The sequence below is a fragment of the Panicum hallii genome, chromosome 5, assembly GCF_002211085.1.
Source record: "Panicum hallii strain FIL2 chromosome 5, PHallii_v3.1, whole genome shotgun sequence".
Classification (NCBI taxonomy): Eukaryota; Viridiplantae; Streptophyta; class Magnoliopsida; order Poales; family Poaceae; genus Panicum; species Panicum hallii.
This window is the reverse complement of record NC_038046.1, coordinates 15342486-15362129: the sequence shown is the minus strand read 5'-3', so window position 1 is coordinate 15362129 and position 19644 is coordinate 15342486. Positions and strand designations below refer to the sequence as shown.

General features: G+C 45.2%; 1 protein-coding gene across 2 annotated transcripts; it reads right to left on the bottom strand.

The window, feature by feature from the left end:
* Positions 1 to 2453: 2453 nt before the first annotated feature.
* On the bottom strand, positions 2454 to 14770 carry LOC112893291 (N-terminal acetyltransferase A complex auxiliary subunit NAA15). Of its 2 annotated transcripts, XR_003228769.1 has the most exons (27): positions 14582 to 14770; positions 13517 to 13595; positions 13349 to 13431; positions 13108 to 13257; positions 12559 to 12674; positions 11801 to 11906; positions 10500 to 10571; positions 10271 to 10386; positions 9014 to 9146; positions 8717 to 8794; positions 8515 to 8568; positions 8340 to 8410; positions 7858 to 7912; positions 7661 to 7756; positions 7236 to 7364; positions 6773 to 6855; positions 6461 to 6691; positions 6255 to 6387; positions 6053 to 6166; positions 5777 to 5908; positions 4991 to 5047; positions 4108 to 4205; positions 3984 to 4042; positions 3797 to 3908; positions 3622 to 3722; positions 2889 to 3274; positions 2454 to 2799 (listed from the first exon to the last, which is right to left on the bottom strand). XR_003228769.1 is itself a non-coding variant. In XM_025960534.1 (26 exons), exons 1-26 carry the CDS (start codon positions 14630 to 14632, stop codon positions 3057 to 3059), a joined length of 2727 nt encoding a protein of 908 aa, XP_025816319.1. In that variant the 5' UTR covers positions 14633 to 14770; the 3' UTR covers positions 2454 to 3056. The 2 variants fall into 2 exon arrangements, 1 of the variants encoding a protein (XP_025816319.1); XM_025960534.1 differs by having other exon boundaries at positions 2454 to 3274.
* Between the last annotated feature and the right edge of the window lie 4874 nt (positions 14771 to 19644).

The window sequence follows — 19644 nt, the reverse complement described above, 5'->3', positions numbered from 1 at the left end:
TATATTATTATAAAATAGAATGGGGAATCAGCTGGCCGTCCGAACCTGCAGCCAAAATGAGAATATATAGGGTAGCACAGAAGTGGGGATCGATGCTGTGCATCCTTCATGCAACATGCGTGGAGTGGAGTGGCCGGCTGACTGACGGCAGGATCTTAATTGTGGTCAAGGACTCGAGGCCCGAGCAGCTCTGGATTTTTTCTTTTTACCATGGTGCCATGCTGAGTCACGAGGGGGAGGTCCAAGAGGGGACATGGCAACAAATTAAAGATCCCGTAATCCTGTATCAACCGGTGGGATACTAGCGAAGTATAGCTAGGACCACAGAGAGGGTTGGTTAATTTATCTACGTGCTTCGACTGATCTTGTGGAGTATAGAAAATGGATATGATTGACTAATTAACGTCCTAGATCCTACTCCCTCCGTACATAAAAGAATATAACTCTTGCTTCCTAAGTAGTCAAACAATTATAAATTTAACCAAACTTATATAAAAAGTTACTAATATTTATATCTCTAAATGAAAATATATTATATAATTAATCTAATGGTAGTAATTTTACAATAATTTTAACATTATTTTGTATAAATTTAATTAAATTTAAAATTGTTTGATTTTTTGGGAAGAGCGAGAGTTTGCATTGTTTTAGGATGGACGGGGATGGAGCAAGTAGCATACTAAGGCTGTCTCCAGCGGGAGACTCTAAACCGTTCTCTACCCTATATAGAGAAGATTCCGTTCTCTATATACTCCAGCAGCGTTCTCTAAATGTCACTCTAAAATAGAGAACGCTACAGGTTTCCTCTATATATAGAGATTCTCTCTCCTCTTCTCTATTTTTTCTTTACGTTTTAAACACTGGATTAAATGAAAATAAAATATGTCCATAGCATTTGAGGTATGATAAATACGTACGTACAAAAATTTGGAATAAAATACATTTTTAATATAGGGTTTAATGTATAGAGAACGAGATTTAGAGAATGTTGTTGGAGAGAAATGAGATATAGAGGAGAGAATCTTGTAGAGAAGTCTGTAAATGACGGATATAAAGAAGCATGTAGAGAACCACGGTTGGAGATAGCCTTACAGGCGACTGGCAGAGCAGGAAACAAAAACAAATGGATGAAGGCCCTCGCCCTCGCGCGCTCGCCACGCCGGCCCGGCCCCTGCACGTGCGCGACAAATCACTGACGCCGCTGCCACTCGAGGGGCGCGCTGGCTAGACAAGCCATTCCGGCGAGGGGCGCCGTCAGCGTGCCCGCCCTTGGCCTTGGCGTGACGGCGAGAAAGGCGAGGACGCAGCACGGCGACAAAATCCCTGGCCCGGGTGGGACGAGGCGAATCCCGGGGCAGCGCCCTGCTCCGCCTCCGCCTCCGCCTCCGGCCGGGCCTGGGGAGTCACGAGATTGATTCGCTCCTCTGATCACGGGCCGCCGGTGGGCTGCACCGCGCGCAGGTGCGCCTGCAGGCTGCTGGAGCTGCCTCGGGAACGGGAGCACGTGAGGCTCCAGGCCGGGGCCGGGGCCACCCTCTGGCTCATCCCCGTCCCCGATGCGCGCCAATTATTATTGCCTGCGGCGACCGCGCGCGCCGACATGACACGCGAACCCGCGGCCCACCGGTCGACTCCGACGGACGGCGCGCGGCTCAGCATCCAGGGACCAGGGGTACATGGGCGCTCGGGTGCAGCGGAGAGAGGGCGCGCCGCCACCTGCCGCGCTGACACCGCCACGCCACCGGCAGCGGCCAGCGGCCAAAGAGGCGCCGGCGCGTATCCTTCTGTCGCCAACGACGCGCGGCCGTCCCGCTGCTTAGGCCTGGGCCTCACGAGTCACAACACCGCCACGCCGGGGGCACGTGAACGAGCATGAGGCAGCGGTGGGGCTGGCCGGTGCTGCTCTAACATGCGCCAGCCGGCCGGCCGGTCCCCGCATGTTCCGTTTGGTTCGCCGCTGTATCCTGCAAGCTGCTGACGGCCGTAAGGGAGCACGGGCACGGCGCACCACATGTCCACATTTAACGATTTTTTTCTTTTGAATTTATATTGTTCTGTGGAAAAAATACATTGCAGAGGTGCGTATAAGACTACTAAAGACTAGACAATCAACAAAAAAAATAATAAGCTAGTTTTCTTTTTTACTGCAGGCGAATCCCGTTCCCCAAAACTGCTTCAGCCTCGAGAAGTGGTGGTGCTTTTGCATGCTGTTTACTAGTCGCGTGTGTGCGTTTGATAAACAGGCCCTATTGCGTCTATATCAGATTTATGTTAACAAAAACAATAAACAATACAGAAAAACGTGCCAAAAAAATTACAATAAAACTAGATGCGTGATTTCACCAACAACAAACAGCACCAGGGATTAAGATTAGATTGTCATAAAGATTAGATGCAACATCACGTCGCTTCTCCCATCAAACAAGTGAATGCAGGCTTCCCAACACATTGCATATGTGAAACACCCACAGTTAACATTGATCATTATTTCTCAGGACAACTGAAATACAATTTCTATGTTCAAGGTTAACTAATTTACAATGTCGAGGAGCAAAAGATACAAAAGCAAAGGGATTAAGGCAACCCCAGACACACCATCACGAAACACATGTTGTAAATTAAAAAAGGTTTAAGATTATACACCTGCTTTATGCCAAAATTTTGTAGTTCAACAAGAGTGAGCGAGTAGCGGTAGACAATAGAACGACCCACACAACGAATCCATGACCCGCTGCTTCAAGTGAATCATCACACCCTGATGCTACCAGGCAACAAACGCTGGCACAAACTTCACCATATCTGGGACAAAAGGTTATTCTTTCACTGTCTACAAAATGGCAACAAAAAGGTACAAGCTGGAACTGAGATAATAACCACATTGAAGAGACCTCAGCTCCCAACCAATAATATACTCTTCAAATGAAATGCGCCGACAAGTAATTGCACCAGGGCACTTTGTTCCCCCTTTTGTGTCTGTGCACTTTGGTCAATTGGGTACTGGCTCCAGTTCTAAAATATGTTCTGTTCCAGATGTAACCAGGCAGCTACTTGATGCATCACCGAATGCTTAAGCTGCTCAAATCATCAACAATATGCACAGTTCCATTCAAAGCACCTAGCTCTCCCTCATTTGATTTCAACTGAGGATTTGGGGCAATTCCATTTTCTGGTGAATTCTCGAGATTATGGTCGACAACATATGCTGCAATAGCACTCATGATGCCTTCAAAGTATGTCGAGTAAGGAAAATATTCTGCACAGCGTGTCTTCCACCCTGTTGAAAATGTATGGTTATTCCTGAGCGCAAGATTAATAGACAGGATCTGTTGGCACACCATATTATATGTTGCACCTGGAGCATCCAGAACTGACATCGTGACCATACTAATGGTCCTATCAAATACAAAGAAAGTGCCAGCATAAACCTCAAGAATGGCATTGGAAGCACCAAATAAATTACTAATGAAATAATGCAATATTAGGCACCAGGTGGCATGTATTCATGAAATGCTAGAATCAAAGGCTACGAGGACTCAGCTCGAGGAAAGGAAAAGCTACATCATTGCTGGGAAAACAATTTAGCATGTGGCACAATACAGGCACAACAGTTTCGGAACTTACTATTTGCAACATCCTGGTCGCCAAAGACTGTCTCCAGCAATTTGTGAACATCAATACAATCTTGAATTTGCCATTCATTCACAGGACCAAGCACATTATTTCTGCATAAAATTGGAAAATGTAAACATTCTGTACAGAGCAGGTGAACAAAAAAGAGGTGGTTTTATGTCTTTACCCTGAAGATGCGTTGTTTGTCGAATCTTCAATTAATTTAATTGCCTCCATCTTCTTATCTGGCTCCAAGAGATACATCATTTCAGCAGCTGCTGCTCGGTGCGTCAACGAAGCTGGCAAAGAAATATAGACAAGAAAGAGTAAGATCATGATCAGGGAATAGCAATAAAGAACATCAGAATAGTTACCGTTGTGTTTTTCGAGGAAACTTCTGTTTACTTCAATGAGAGACTTCCCATGTAATTGCCTGTAACAACATTGTTAGTCAAGTAACATCATAAAAACAGTGACCGAGCAAGTATCGGATTAGACCTTATGTCTGGTCGTTCGGCTTCCAAGACATTCCAAATTAGCTTCTCAGAATCAGTCCCAGGAGTAGGAAGACTGTTTATCTTGTGGAAGAACTTTATCTGCAAACTCAGATCAAGTAGTAAATAAATAACAACGAAACAAATTGATGGGATTTATCTTTTCTTATTCAGCTAAAGTATTCAAAATACAAATAATAAACTTAATGTATATAACAAAAACACCACTAATGTGGCCTGTCATCGATCAACAACTTAGAACTCATTTTCACTGTATATAACAAAAACACCACTAATAACCATCACCTCACCTAAGCAAAGTATGATGCTTAGAACGCATCGTGATATTCTACGAAAGAGCACTATCATAATGGATGGGGGATTCACCAGTTCACCATCATATCCATTTCAAGTAGTAGTTACATTTCAGTTTTATGTAAAATGACAACCAAAATACTCATCATTCTATATGAATCTAAGTGCTATCACAATGAAATCGAGCACTAGAAACTATTATCAAGGCCCTGAAACCATGAACTCATGTAATGCAACAGTGACTCCTTATTTGACATTGTTAGCATTTGATTTCGAGTGGATAGGCAAAAGACCATGAACAGCCTTAAGCTCACCAACTTACATCCAAACAAGAAGCGACAGGAGTATAAACCTATGGTAAGACTTCAAGTGCAGCCAATTTGTATGGCATGAGGCAATTCAAATCGAGGCATTGTTCTCAGACCCATAAATACATAAGGAAAACCTCCACTCTGGTATCTAAATAGCTGTTACTAGATCATTAGTTTAATGAATTAAGAGAAACTTATTATGACTTGTCGCATAATTCATGAAAGAAGAGCTTGATGCAAGGTGTAATTTTGGAAGCTTACCAAACAGCGGTGACTGTCTGGATTGTTCTCATCCAATTTAATGAGCTGTTTAACCGCCTGAAATTAAAGATGGATTACAAAGAGTTAGGACATATGTCGAACGAAATGGAACAAATTAAGATCATGTCGCAATCAAACCATTATAATACTAACCAACTAGCAAGTAAACCATTATAATACTAATCAACATGCTTTCAACTAGATAAGTTATCAGAACTTTTTTAAACTATTACGCTTACTGAAGAAGATGATGCTCAGGAATTGGGGAATCACGCCAATGTCTTATCAGGAAGTAATATATAAACCTATCCGAGAATGATTTCACCCGTTTCATTTTTCCATATTACAACGAGGTTATTATCACCAACTAGCCTATATCTAATGGTAAAAAATGGTTGGATTCACCACTTCTCTATTTGCCAATGAAATATGCAGTTTTTAGCATTTACACATATTTAACACTTCCTTGATACATATACATGTCTTAGGAGATGGTTTGGAATATTTAGTTTCAGTGACATTGCTCAGAGAACAGGCAGCGTGTTGGGTAATTCTCTACAATGTCACTAACTAGACGCTGTAAGCTTATAACTATTGACAGCCAGTGTGTAACTAGCATCAGTGAATTTACATAGAAACAAATGTTGCTAGGAACATTTTCACGATTTTTTAGTCAGAGAAATAGATCATACTGTCATAGAATACCAAGATGTAAACAAACGGCAAAGAATCATAACAAGAGATTTGAGTAGGGCCACAGTGTCATATTAGATAGAAACCACATACCTGGAAAGCAAGTAAAATCTTTTGTTTTCTCATGTTGAGCTCAAATGAAAGTATATGGGTCTCTAATGAGCTTGACGAGTTATTCTGCAGGAGCTTCAAGTATTTCGTGGCTTCTGCAAGCGGATCCTCAATCTGCAAACAAGAATTTGCATAAAAGGTTCCAGCTTCAAGCTTGCACAGATAACGACTAACCAAAGAATTCATCACAAATTGTCACCACCAAAAACTGATAAAAAAATGACATGTTTAGATAAGCCCTGTGGCGAAGATGAATACCTGAACTAATTTTTCACCATGTGGGTCCAGATCAACAGGTCTTGCATTTTGTTTCTTTCCAGATTTTGAAGTGTTGGATGATGCTGTTTCATCCTCCTGTTTCTCTTCAGCCTCCTGGAGGAATATGGGGTGCAAAATCAGAGAACTATTGATACTGCCAGTTAAAGGGGGCAAAGATCCAATGCTAAGCTTTTCAGAGTACCCTTTTAGCACGCGCTTCTGCTTTCTTCTGCTTTTGCCTCAATTTCTTCCTCTGAGCAGGTGGTAGTTTTGATATCTCATCATTTTCCTCAGTAGAAGATTTTGTTGGAGAATCATGTAGTTTCATATAGCACCTACAGTTTGCTAGTATCACCAAATATCCTGAATGGAAGCACTAGGTAATAAAAAAACAGAAACAAAGATTACCTGATAGCTCCAGCAGCAGCCTTGTGGAAGTATTCATGAGCATGCAAACGATCTTGAAACTTCAGCATAGAAACATATGCTCGAAGTGTCATTTTCCGTAAGCAATACGAATGGAAGTCAAATTGATCTTCAGTCATATCAGCGTAATGCTTTTCAACAGCTAAGAAATTTTTTAGGGCCCTGCCGAGATCACCTTGACGGAAATAACTCTCACCAGAAGCAAGTTCATACCTTAAGTGTTGTAAGATCATAAAGTTATTAGAGATAGAAAGAGAACATGAGAGATGGATGGCAGATGGAAAGAGCGCATACCACATGCACTGCATGTCATGAAGATTATTGTGTTGATCACCATCTTTTGTAAACAAGACGGCAGTCTTCTCCGCCAGCCCAACCTTCATAAGTCACGAAAAAGAGCTAAATGTAAAAAGGTAGCAAATACAAAACCAAGAAACTCCAGTGCTTTCTTTTCGGATGAATGCTAGAGAATCTGTATTATTTCCTCCTTGCTCTTGAACCCAGCATTTGAATTGACATTCCTCTAATACACACATTACCCTTTTTTCCTAATTATATGTTGGAAAAAGAATCATACAATTTATGGTGATATGGATGTTTTTTATGGTAAACCTAAAATTATCATTTCCACACGACAAATCTAGAGGCTTTTTTATGAATGAGTGGCAATTAGATAAATTGACTGCACTCAAAAGCAGCACTAATAGCAATATAACGGTTACAGAAAAAAAAAGGGTACTGATCCTAATTTAGTTACCTGGTCAGCCTGAAGCATCTGCATAACACACTCGCTGTTTAAATAGCGATCAGCAAGATCCATGGACCTAGCTTCATCTGCTAATGCGGCTGCTGCTGCAAAATTGCCAGCATGCTGCAATATCTTTCCCTGGAAAGGAATCATGGGTATTAGCAGACGCATTAGTGTAACAGCATGTGCCTTTGACTTAAGAGATTAATGTGATATAATCAATTGAACCCTTTAACCTAACATACAACAGAAAAGACTAAAAAACCGTATTGATGCTGCCAAGTTTATATAGTGATGAGATCGGAGCTGGGTCACTACAGATACATAGATTAACAGAAGAGAGACCAACATATCAAACAAAAAAGTTGCTAGGCAACAAAATCACTGCATTTAAACTGAACTTAATCCAAGTTTCAGATGAGTGCGAGAGAAACCTTGACTGAATATAAATCGATGACAGTTGGTGTATGTGATATAGCCTCATTAATTTTATTAAAAGCAATCTCATACTGGCCTCTTCTGTCATAGTGCTGCATTAGATAAGATTAAAGGGAAACATAACTGTTCGAGACCATAATATTTCAATAAAAAATTGAGAAATGTATCTAAAAATGGTGGGCCGAATGCAAACCTGGGAAATCAAAAACAAAGTCCACAATAGTGTGGAAGGAGGCTCCTTTTGTGGGCTGCAAAGCAAGACATTGAAAATAAATAGTAAATAAAAGAAAGTTCACATATTGACAATCAGTATTCCATTTGTTATTAAGACTGCTTTCTAGGAAAATAAGATAATTATTATTGACAATAAGATTAAGTAACAGTGATAGTTAACAAGCACGAGATTGACAAGTGGGGCAAAAACTATTTATAAACTTTTTACAGTATAGTCGTTGCCAAATCTGGTATCCATACTGAACACGTGAAAATTTTACACAGTTCAACAAGTTGCTTTTCGTGTAATTAGGAAGCATTGCCTCACAGGACCATCTTACCATTTCATATAGGATTCTAGTCAAGAAATTAGAACTTCATGCATTGCAAAAGGACACCACATAATTGTTGGGTAACAAACAATGAATCAATAAGCAGCACTTGTCAGGCACTACAGGTTACCTTCCTGGAAAGCATCCAGAAGTCCTAATGGAATCTTCTATTTTAAGAAATAACTGCTCCAGTATGTTTGCCTGCCAATTGGATTAAAAATTTGAACATGAAGTGGCTCTCTGACCTACATCATGGTGAGTAAATAAGTACAGGATGTTATATTGCATAGTGCAACTAGTGTTACCTTGCCAGGATGCTCGTACAGTGGGCTTAAATCAGAAAACAGTGAAGGCACACCCTGAAAAAATGGGATACCATTACAATTGATTATAACCAAAGAGTTAAAACATGTGGACTAGAAAACCTAGTAAGCTGTATGGCAAACAAAACGAGAAAACAACGACAAAAGGATACCCCATATGGACTAACTACCAACTGAACGATACCTTAGTTAATAGAGGTCTGACATAACTGTCTGCTGCCTCCTGGAACTTCTCACCTTCCAGGAAATCAAGAGGGATGCGCTGTTGCAAAGGAAAGATGTACAAGTTTAGATTCATGGATTCTCAAGTATATGCCCTGCTTACTACAAATACATGCAGGGAAAGTAGAATTTATCATCATATGTAGGATAAAATTAGGGATGCAAATGTTAAAGGTATTACTTTTGTATCACTGGAAAGCTCAGTAGTGGATACAAAAAAAAAGCACTACATATGAAGTCACAGTTAAACATAGTTTACCTTAACAGCAGATGACCAAGCATACTTTTCTTTAAGTGAGTTGTATAATGCACTTAAGCGCTCAACATCATCAGCAGAATATTGACCATTATCAGAGTATAGGCCAAGGCACTTCTGCACAGCTATAAAGTATCTGAGCAAAACCAGTGAGAACTAATTAATCAACAACAGTAGCAAACGGTAGATTATGAATATAATGCCAGTAAGAATATAGAAAGAAAGGAGATACATGTATTTTTCAAAGCATGCAAAAGAAATTCATAGTTTAAGCTATTGTCAAATTTTCAAGATTAAACTATGTGATGCTTACATGATAATCCCACAATGTTATATGATCGTCTAATCGAACCTAATCGCCATGGCACCGATAAGGTCCTGATTGGACGATTAGTCGCGATTAGTCTGCGATAAATCCGACTAATCGGGATTAATCGGACAACTAAATCCCAGATTTGATTAATTACAGGATTGTGTGGTTGTTCTCCGCATGATATTCTTTCATGCTAGTAGAGGAAGATTGTAACACCAATGGGTAGATCAAGTCCATAAATACATCCTCACTCTACCCAAAGAGTGTTAATGGCGCTGGTGAGAATGCTACCCTACGATATATACAACAAAAGGACAACCGTCCACTTTGGTACATATGCATAACGTGTGCCCAAGTAGGAAAATGGTTTAACACCATGCAACATGTTGGGAACATCTCAATCATACTTAAGCCTCTGCCCTTGATCATGGCCGACACATGCTACATATGCTCAATTGTTCAACATGAACTAATCAATTTTTTGGCGGACAACCAACTGCCCAGGTTTACATTGACCAACTGGTAGGTTGAGACAGTCAATTCAACAAGGGTTTTTGTCTATCTATAGTTGCTATAGCTGTATTAGTCAGAGAACACTAACCAGGTGGAAGAAGTAATGCTGAAAACACATCAAGTTGATAAGAAGTTAAGAACAAACATGACATTAGAGGGTAGTGTTCGGTTCGTGCTTAAAACAACCTTACTAATTTTGGTAATGCCTATAGTACTTCTGACCCTATGCATTTTCTTCAAGTCAACTCTAGGTCAACCGTGGGTAACATAAGACAAAACTTTTCCTAGCAAATGTTCTGGCAAGGTTGGTTGCATAGATCAAAGTACCGAACATACCCAAACAAACAGCACAAGTCATCTGATACCCATTTATGCAGTGGCCCAAAATTAAGGCTGAAGATATGTACAAAAAAAAAGGGACACAAGGGACTCACTTGTAGTTATCAGGGTTCATGAAAAGCAGTGATCTGTAAATGCTCTCAGATTCATCAAAGCAGCCAAGTTTGAACAAAACGGATGCCATTTGTTCTTTAAATGATAGCTTGTCAACCTAGCACACAAAGTTAACATGAACAGGCACAAAAGGTGTAATCAGACATCTTGTTCAGGGACTCCCAAGAACCACCACATACAAGCAATATGATACAAAAGGATAGGACTCACAATCTTGCTCTCCTTCTTCTGCATTTCCTCAAGGGCTCTGTCTAGCATCCCACATTCCTCAAACAATGATATCTATAAAAAAAACAATAAGATTACATATCACTATGAGGATAATATAATATTCATATTCTAGGAGAACAACATGAACTTGGAAGTTAATAGCTGAATAAGAGCAAGCCTAATGAAAGGAACTTCATCATAATGTGTGTTGGAACCAAAAGACAAGAAAATTAGAAAAGAGTAAAATGCACCGGCGGTCCTTAAACGTGTAAGGGGGTGTCACTTAGGTTCGTCAACTCCGAAAGTGCAATTCTGGATCCATTGTAAGGGTGTGTCACTTAGGTCCGTCACTCCGAAAGTGCATTTCTGGGTCCACAAACTTTTTAAATTGTTTACCGCAAGTCCATATGTATCCACGTGTGCACGTAATGCTGACATTACACAGCAACTGTATGTCTCCCATTTCATTTATCTCCCATCTCTCTCAATCTATCTGATCCAACCCTACACGGGATGTTGTTCCATCCGTGCTGCTCTCTAGCCCGCCCACCACGTCCACCGGATGACCGGACATCGCTGACGTGGCTCCAGCCACCACAGCGGGAGGCACCCCGAGCGGCGGCCTTAGGTGGCCCCAACAAGTGGCGGGATCGACAAGCGACCCGCCGGCCAAGAGGAAGAGGAGGGAGATGGCATGGTGGAGAAGAAAACTAGGGGCAAAGCGTCAATTCTCATCATAATCCACGTCGGCAGTCTCGGGAACGTACAGTCATCATGTCAACGTGCAATCGTGCATACGTGGATATGTATGGACCCGCGGTGAACAATTTAAAAATTTTGTGGACCCAGAAATGCACTTTCGGAGTTGACGGACCAAACTGACACACCCTTACAAGTTTGTGGATCTAGAAATGCATTTTCAAATTTGACGGACCTAAGTGACACACCCTTACAAGGTTAGGAACCGCCGGTGCATTTTACTCATTATAAAAATAATTAGGTGCTGACTGATACAACATACTTGGCACGGCGGAAACGTAAGTGGACGTAACGCGAATGAACAAAATACAACAGTGGACATAAATTGACACCGAAACACTAACACCAAACTACAGTGAATAAACAAATCTAGATGGCATAAAGACATATAAACCAATATTCTGCCCAAAAAAAAGACATATAAACCAATATTGACAAAAAAAAGAATTATATAGAAGCACAATACTTAATATTTAAAGAAAACAATACTAATAAGCAAAATGCAACCTATCCAAGAAACACAAGAGAGATGTGACAAGCACCTTATACAGCAGCATTTCACTGTGTTCATATCGCTCGTTGTCTGGAGGATAATCATCTTCCAGTGTCCCCTCATATGCCTCCAATACTTCTACTGCCTTGGAGGAACTACAGGTTGGTGAACAAAAAACAAAGTGATGAATCTTTCCATACTGTAAATGTTTTGTCTTAACATAAGGGAGCTATAGCAAGCAGATCATGAATAAATGGATGAGTAAAGTGTCCATCTGATAAATTTTATTATAAACAAAACAAAATTGACAAGTTTGGATATTCAAAAAAATATTTTTCAAATTGTGCATTCAAATTATAAGAGGTAAGGTATATACAAGTGAGGTAGCCACGGGCTTATGGGCATACCCTGGAATAATGGGCTTTTAGGCTATCTAAACACTTACGCGCGCGCCGCGTTGTGTTTTTTTTTGTGGGGGGGGGGGGGGGCTATCTAAACATGCACAGTATAGCCATGAGCCAGGTAATATCGGGTACATACACTCGGAGAAATCAAATAATTGTGCAACAAAGGAAGCCATGAGCTAATAAGATTAGAGTCACTCCACAGTTTACACCCGATAATACTTCAATGCTGTTTACAATGGACACTCAACAATGTTTAGAATAATATATATCCTAAACATATATTTGTTACTAGACTTTCACAATTGTGTTTTACACATAAAAAATACAGCACGGGGCTAAGTAGCTATTATCTTTACGCATAAGATGGACTTAAATCAACATTGCTTAGAAAGTGGCATACTTGGAATTCAAATGATGAGCAACCGCAAAACCAATCCAGTTCATGCGGTGATTTGGCTTCAAGGACAAAAGTTGTTGCCTAGTCTCAACAAAACCAGACAAGTCCCTCATTTGTGCCTGTGAGAAAAGGTGAAAATCCACATATTTGGAGTCAGAAAATATCCTATCCCGGAAAATAATTACTGGTTCACCATTCATTTGTACATTTTAGAAGGATGATCATGGCAAATTCAAACAACAATATTCAAACAATAATATGCACTGGCATATAACATAAGTGATGCCAGCACTCCCTACAAATTTGCACAACATTCATTATCTTCCTCTGGAATTATAGGTATGGTACTAAGATCCTGAAGAAATAAGGAGTCTTAAAGAAATGCTTATTGGCCATTCAGTAATGAAAAATGAGAAGTGCACATAACAGTAAGTGGGCCATTGGTGATTGGTGTATTGCCTATTTTAGCTGGTAAAGTTTCATTGAGGAAAAACAAAAGAAAACCACTGTCCCAAAAGAAAGAAATGAAATACTATTTTAAATCACACCAACCTGGAGAAGTGACAAGTCACGAAGAATTTCTATGTTATCCGGATCAATCCTCAAAGCATTTCTGTAACATTTTATAGCTTCTCTGTATTCTCTGTCTGATCGGTAAAGTAATCCGTAGACATGCCAGCAGACATGACTCTTCAGATCATTCTGCAAAGAAGTTCAATGCATGTTAGTTCTGATACTTGGATAATCAACAAAAAAAAGACTCAAACCAAAATTGATTGCACAAAATGGTAACCTTCAGACCACGTCGAACAAGTTCATATGCTTCAGATTTACGGTCCATGCAGTTTAGCGTCAAACCCTTCATTGATAGTGTTTCTTCAAGGAACAAAATATAGAGGGAATGAGATATTGTAGGAAGCAGTAAAGTAACTACAGAACCAGAACATATCTTTCAACATACCGCCATGCTCTGGGAATTTTTTTAAAATAGAATCTGCAGCCTTAAGCCCTTTCTTATATTGCTTAGTCTCATACGATTTCTGTGGCAAAACATTCACAAAAGGAACTATCAGAGAGCAAAACATTAAGAAATGCTACCATGAAACACAAAGTCGCACTGAAATTAAGAACACAATAGGCTAGCTTATATGCAGGCATCAACGAAAACGCAGGGTATCTCAAAGAGTTCGCATGCATATGTATAAAACTCTGCAATGTAGAAGGACATTATGAGTAGCATCCTCAAATGCCCCAAGCACTAATGTAGAATAAAGGCTTCAGTAAATATTCAGAAGTCATCCCCTTAAGATCATCAGAATCAAATAGTAGCTAGTACAGGGTTTTAGAACCAAGAGGCAGCTTAGCAATTTCGACTCTAAGCTAAAAAAAGGGCCTTTATGCTAAACATTTTGAGCCCATCCAGGTTTTGTACAATGTGAAACAAGCACAGTGCAAGGATTTCAGTGCCCATGTCACAACAAACCGGTTTTCCAGGATCAGACTCCACTCCTTAGTGTAGTACATGCATAATACACTGTCGTATCGAGGAGTGGATTCTAATCCTGGTATACCTCATCAAGTCCATTGAACTCATGTCACTAAGATCAATCAATAAGGTCCTCAAGGCAAGACAACACTAGTACCCCATCACTAAGCGCATATTTAATTAAACATCGCCAAACATGGTACAGCACGAATGAGCACAGCTCATGCGGCTCAAACTGCAACAATCCACTAGTGTTACAAACAATGCTTCCGGAGCTAGCAGCCTACGGCTGTTCTATGGAGGGACTCAATCATCCAGCTACGGCAGCTTCTCAGAGCCCGCGAGCATGGCCAGGCTACCACTGCTGACTGCCAAACCAGCAAAACCCCAGCGTCCAGACACTCCCCTGAAGCAGCTCGGATCGCCAGCGTGCCGAATCGAGCGGAACCAGACCACGGAGCAGGCAGATTCGCGGGGAAACGGATCGTCTCGACTCGAGGAGGGTGGGGGCGGAGCGGAGGGTGGAGGTGGGGTGCTTACGACGATGACTTTGAAGAGGTTGGCCTCCTTGGGCGGGAGCGACGACCCCATGGCTGCGGCGGGGGCGGCGCGGCGCGGCAAGACGCGGCGGCGCGAACCCTAGGACGGGGTGAGGAGAGGGAAGGGTTTTGGAGGCGCGAGGTGGAGGGTGGGCTGTCTAGCGGTGCCGTGGTGTGGGTCTGTGTAATGGACTAATGGGAGGCGTAGAGGCGTGCGTGGCCGCTTCGGCCGCAAGGAACCCTACCCGTCTGTTCGGTCCCTGGAAGGAAGGCTGACCTACAAAGAATACTTCGGTTTTGCTAGTAGCGAATTGGATTTCACGAAACATGCCGTGTGCTGTGTGCCCCTCAATAGTACACCCTTATTCAGGACAAAATCTACTGTGGACAGGGAATTTTTTTTCGATCTTAGAGCTTTATAATCCTTGTATTTATTTTTACTCCCAACTATTATCGTATTTCCATTTTACAAATTGCTTCTCTTTACTCAATAAAAAATTCATCATATTTATTTAAAAAATATATTTATTGATGCATCATCAAATAATGAAAAACACATTCTATATAGGTTTATTATTCTCTGCTAATCTAGCATTTTAGATGAGAAGAATAACTAGAGGATATATGTGTGTTGTATGACAAGTGTCGGTTCCGAAACTGGCCGCTAGCTAAATCTATTTGAATTGTGTATTGCGCGTCGTGATTGGAGGTGGCCAACACACAGTGACTCAAGATTTCTACTGGTTCAAGCAATCTTACTCTACGTCTAGTCGGGGGTTGCTCGGATGTATTACTTGAACCTGGGTGCTCGTGAAAGTTTGGGGGTTACAAACTTTCGAGTGGACGATGAATCACTTGGATTTCGATCCGGTTCGATCTCCTTTTCGTAGGCGGCTGACCCTCGCTTTTATAGTTCAAGGGGGGTCTTCCTGTAAACTAAGGGTAGGAAAATAGAGGTAGAGAAAGAGAAAGAGAGAGAGAGAGGGAGAGGGGGCTTCCTTGCCCCGTCGATCGAGGTCGTCAGCTCCATCAGTCGGGACCGCCAACTCCGTCAGTCGGGGTCCTTGGACGGCCACCGTCCAAGTCCTGCATCGCGGAGTGGTCGTCTTGTTCTTTCCATGTGTGTCGTGCTTCGCCAGTCGGAGAGGTAGGCGTGCGTTGGTAGGTATGGTATGGTGGTCACGCTCTGTCCTTGGTGTTATGCCCCGTCATTCCGTCATGATGGGGGCGTGCTCTTTGCGTCGTGATGACGTTGCGTCCCGTCCATTCACGAGGATGGGCAGGTGAAATAGTGCTCCCCTGTAATGGCAATAAGAGGGACTATAACCCCCGTGGGGGAGTGGTTGGCCATGTATGGTAGTTGACTCTCGTGCGTCCATCCTTATCCTCAGCACCTGGCCACGAAGACGGTCAGTGTGCGAGGTCCGGCCGGCCCCCAACCTCGTCAGTCGGGGATAGTGACACGTGTGTGACACGTGCGTCGCGGAGTTCGGCCAGCGTCTTAGTGCAGGACCATGGTACGGACTGGCCTTGGTCGTCCCCTCGGTCAGGGACGCGGGTCGAGGCTCCAGCCGACCGAACGGCCAGTCAGGACCGTGGGCCTGGACGCCCTGGAGAAAGCCACGGCCAAGAGGGTGGTCATTTGATTCACATGTGGTCTTAGGCTATCCAGAGTGCTAGCAGGAAGTGGGTCTGCTGGGGACCCCAGGTCCCTGGACCCGTAAGAGGCGCCCGAGCAGCTTTGCGATTTGTTTAATCGCGAAGGCGCTATTCTCACTGCATCGTGCTTTTACTCAGAGTGAGATGTCGCATCACTCTGCCTCAGCCGCAGAGAGACACCGCGTAGGAGAGGCTCCCCTTGTGACCGCGAGTCAATCAGGGTTGCCTTGATCAGGCCGTGTAACAAGAGCGCCGTAGTGGTACCAGCAACCTGCTTTTGGTGCGGAATATCGAGGTCTGCCCGATCTGTCATGTCGGCCCGCCGCGGGGGAGTTTTTCCCTGTTCCCCCGTGAGGGTTTCCATCCTTTTGACGTGGAGCCGCGCGCCATGCGGTGAGGCTGGCTCGCGAGGCAGGGGAGCGCCTGGGTGGCCATATATAGAGGCCTCCGGGGCTCCTTTTTTATCTCACCAAGAACCTGAGTCATGAGTGAGCCTTATCTTGTCCAATGGAGTTGCTCTTAGCTTATGTGCGTCCACCTGACAGGGTCGGTGGTTCCTTCAGCATCTGGTAGAAGAATGCTTGCGAGCGGCAAGGGATAACACGCGGGCGACGCCGGCCGCCCGGGCCTCTCCCAAGCTCGGTCCTCCGAGTGCTCCGCTCAGATGATCGAGGGGAGTGGGTACGCAGGCAGGGCACCATCTCCATCAGGCAGTCGATGCAGCTTCATCAGGCGCCTTAGGCGACCACGGGGGAGGCGTCAACTCCGGGCGAAGGATGTGTCAATGCTTCCACTGGCTGGGTCCGGGTACGGGGAGGAACTCCTCATCCCTTCCTGGTGCGGGGTGTGCCTGCGGGAGCTGCCTGGGAGAGAGAGCTCCTCGTTGTCGCTTGAGACGGCGAGGGAGCTCAGTTGGCGGTGGCGGCAAGTGGATTGCTCACCGGCGTCCCCTGCCAAGTTGCCTTTGAGGAAGGGGTGCAAGAAGAAGGCTTGCGAGAAAGATGAAAGATGCTCCTCCCAATCTTTCCGCACTTGTAGCAGCCCTCCTCAAGGCTTCCAACATTACTACCCTTGTGGTGGTAATAAGTTTTTGTACTTTGTAGCGGCCATGGGCCAACTTAATTTGTAATATTTGTTTGCCACGAATAAAGTGCATTTATTCTGGTGTGCTTTGTGTCTGCCGCACCCGACTGCGAGTTCGGTCAGGAGCTAGAAGTTTGCCGTCCTTTCCGAGTAGAAACATGGTACTCCGACTCGCCGCGACCTTTGTCACAAAGGAGGGCGGTTGGTCCGGTGGCATCGTGTGCGTGCATGCATAGAGGTGACCCCGTTTGCGGTCTCCGTGACCGGAGGGGCTGAGCCGGCATCACTTGCCTCGATGGCTCGAGTGACGGGCCCGGTCGACATCGGCGCCGCCGCGGGCCAGTTGCCCCGAGTGGATGATGCTGCACGTGTCGTAATTGGGCCCGAGCTGGCCACGCACCGGGGGGCGCTGCGTTGCGGGCGCCAGGTCGGGGCGTGATGCAGCCGCGGCATCACGACCCGCCTGGGGTGAAAGCCCGTGCCGCTGGTGGACTGAGGGGTTTGGCTATTGCGAGTCTGCCCCCCCCCCCCCCGACTGGGCACTGGGCAGGAGGCCGCGTGTAGGTGGTGTGACACGGAGCTTTCCGCCTGTGGCACGGCGGCACGCTCCACCAACATCCGGATGCTGCGGTGGAGCTCCTGCTGTTGAGGGTCTGCAGCTCGGGTAGGTTGCGCAGGAGCATCGCTGCGGCAGTGATGTTCTGCCCAGCTCGCGCAAACTGCGGGGGGTAGTTGGCGTCTGCGATGATGGCCTGCTGGACTTGACAGGCGCGCCGGCGCTCGCAACGTTCCGAGCATTTAGCTCGGAGTTGCATCGGGGGTGCACCGATACGGGCGGCGGCTGGTGTTGCCATCGCTGACGTAAGTCCTCGCCATGCGCGTGGGCGTTAGCCAGAGCCCGTGTGCGCGGGTCTGGCGGGGTGTGCTTGTCGTCGGTCTCCACCGGGACCAACTGTCGCCCCTGCATGTCCGCTATGGCGTATTCCCGCAATGCGGGACAACTCTGGGCGACAGGTCACCGACGCTTGACCCTTAGTTCAGGAGGTCGTTGTTAGAGAAGAGATCGTGGAACGAGGCGGGACCATACCCAGTCGGAGGCAAATATCACGGGTCCCCAAAAGAATGTTCTTTAGAAAGCTGATCACGGATTAGCTCCCCCGAAGTACGCGGCTTGGGCTAGCTGGGCTGCCAAATTGCCACAAATGGCCATCCAGGGGAAGGCGCGCCGATGGCCCAATGCTAAGCACTAGTGAAGGGCTCGGCCGCCTCGCCCAACCAAAAGGGTGAGGGATCGGGTGCGTACGCCTCGCCCGACCCCAAGGGTGAGGGGTCGGGTGCGGCCGCCCTAGAGTCAGGGCCCCTAGGGCCTCACAAAGTGACAGGCCACGCCGGGGGACGAACCTTTGGCGTAAAGATGGGTAAGGACTTGCAACGCCATGACCTCCGAAAAATACAGGCTACTACGACAACCCCCGGTCATCCACCGCGCCACGGGTCAAGCTGTAAAACACGCCGGGGGCTCACGCCACTGTCTATGGCACACGTTGCCTGTCTTGCGACCCTGCGGACCCGCGCCGCCCGTTCCAATTGGGCGCACACCGCACATCGCACCAGGGCGCGGCATGGGAGCGCCTCCGTCATCATCTACAGGGCTAGTGGGGCCCACACGAAGAATAGGAGAGGCGGCACGATCCCGGGAATCTCTCTCTCCCCCTCTCTCTCCCTCTCCCTCTACCTCTCCCTGGTATCCACTCCCTTCCCTTTAACATATAAAGGCGGAAGGGGGACCCCCTGGCCGGGGGGACGAAACTCCCACACTCACGTTCACATGCGCGCGCTCCACCAGAGACTTGGAAGCCCTTTCACTCTCTCGCCTGTTTGTAACCCCTACTGCAAACTTAGTGCAAGAGCACAAGCGGCTCAAACTGGACGTAGGGACATTCTGCCCGAACCAGTATAAACCCTCGTGTCTTTCTTACACAACATTCTGGCCAGACGCGCAATCACAAAATTCACTAGTTGGCGGTTCGAGGCACCGACAGTTGGCGCGCCAGGTAGGGGCCTTTGCACGTCTCGACGACCTCATCAAGCTGCGGATGGCCAATCATGCCGGAGGATGGGCCCCGGGTGTGCTTGTGCATTTCGGGAGCCTGGACTTCATCGTTACCATGAGAGTGGGACTTGAGCAGATTCATGTTCCTATCCACTCCACCCGCATCGCGATCCTTGACCCTGTTGTCGAAGCTTTTGAGGGGCTGCGGCTCTACACCCCTTGGGATCGCGCCTCCAGGGGCGACTGGCTCCTCGATTTTGATCACGAGA

Bases quoted from the DNA above. Each gene is read 5' to 3' on its own strand.
- LOC112893291 (XM_025960534.1), bottom strand. From the start codon at position 14,632: ATGGGGTCGTCGCTCCCGCCCAAGGAGGCCAACCTCTTCAAAGTCATC. The intron at 6,388-6,460 runs GTAATCTTTGTT...AGCAAACTGTAG, and splicing joins GCTGCTGCTGGAGCTATCAG to GTGCTATATGAAACTACATG. The intron at 5,909-6,052 runs GTATTCATCTTC...TCTTGTTTGCAG, and splicing joins ATGGTGAAAAATTAGTTCAG to ATTGAGGATCCGCTTGCAGA.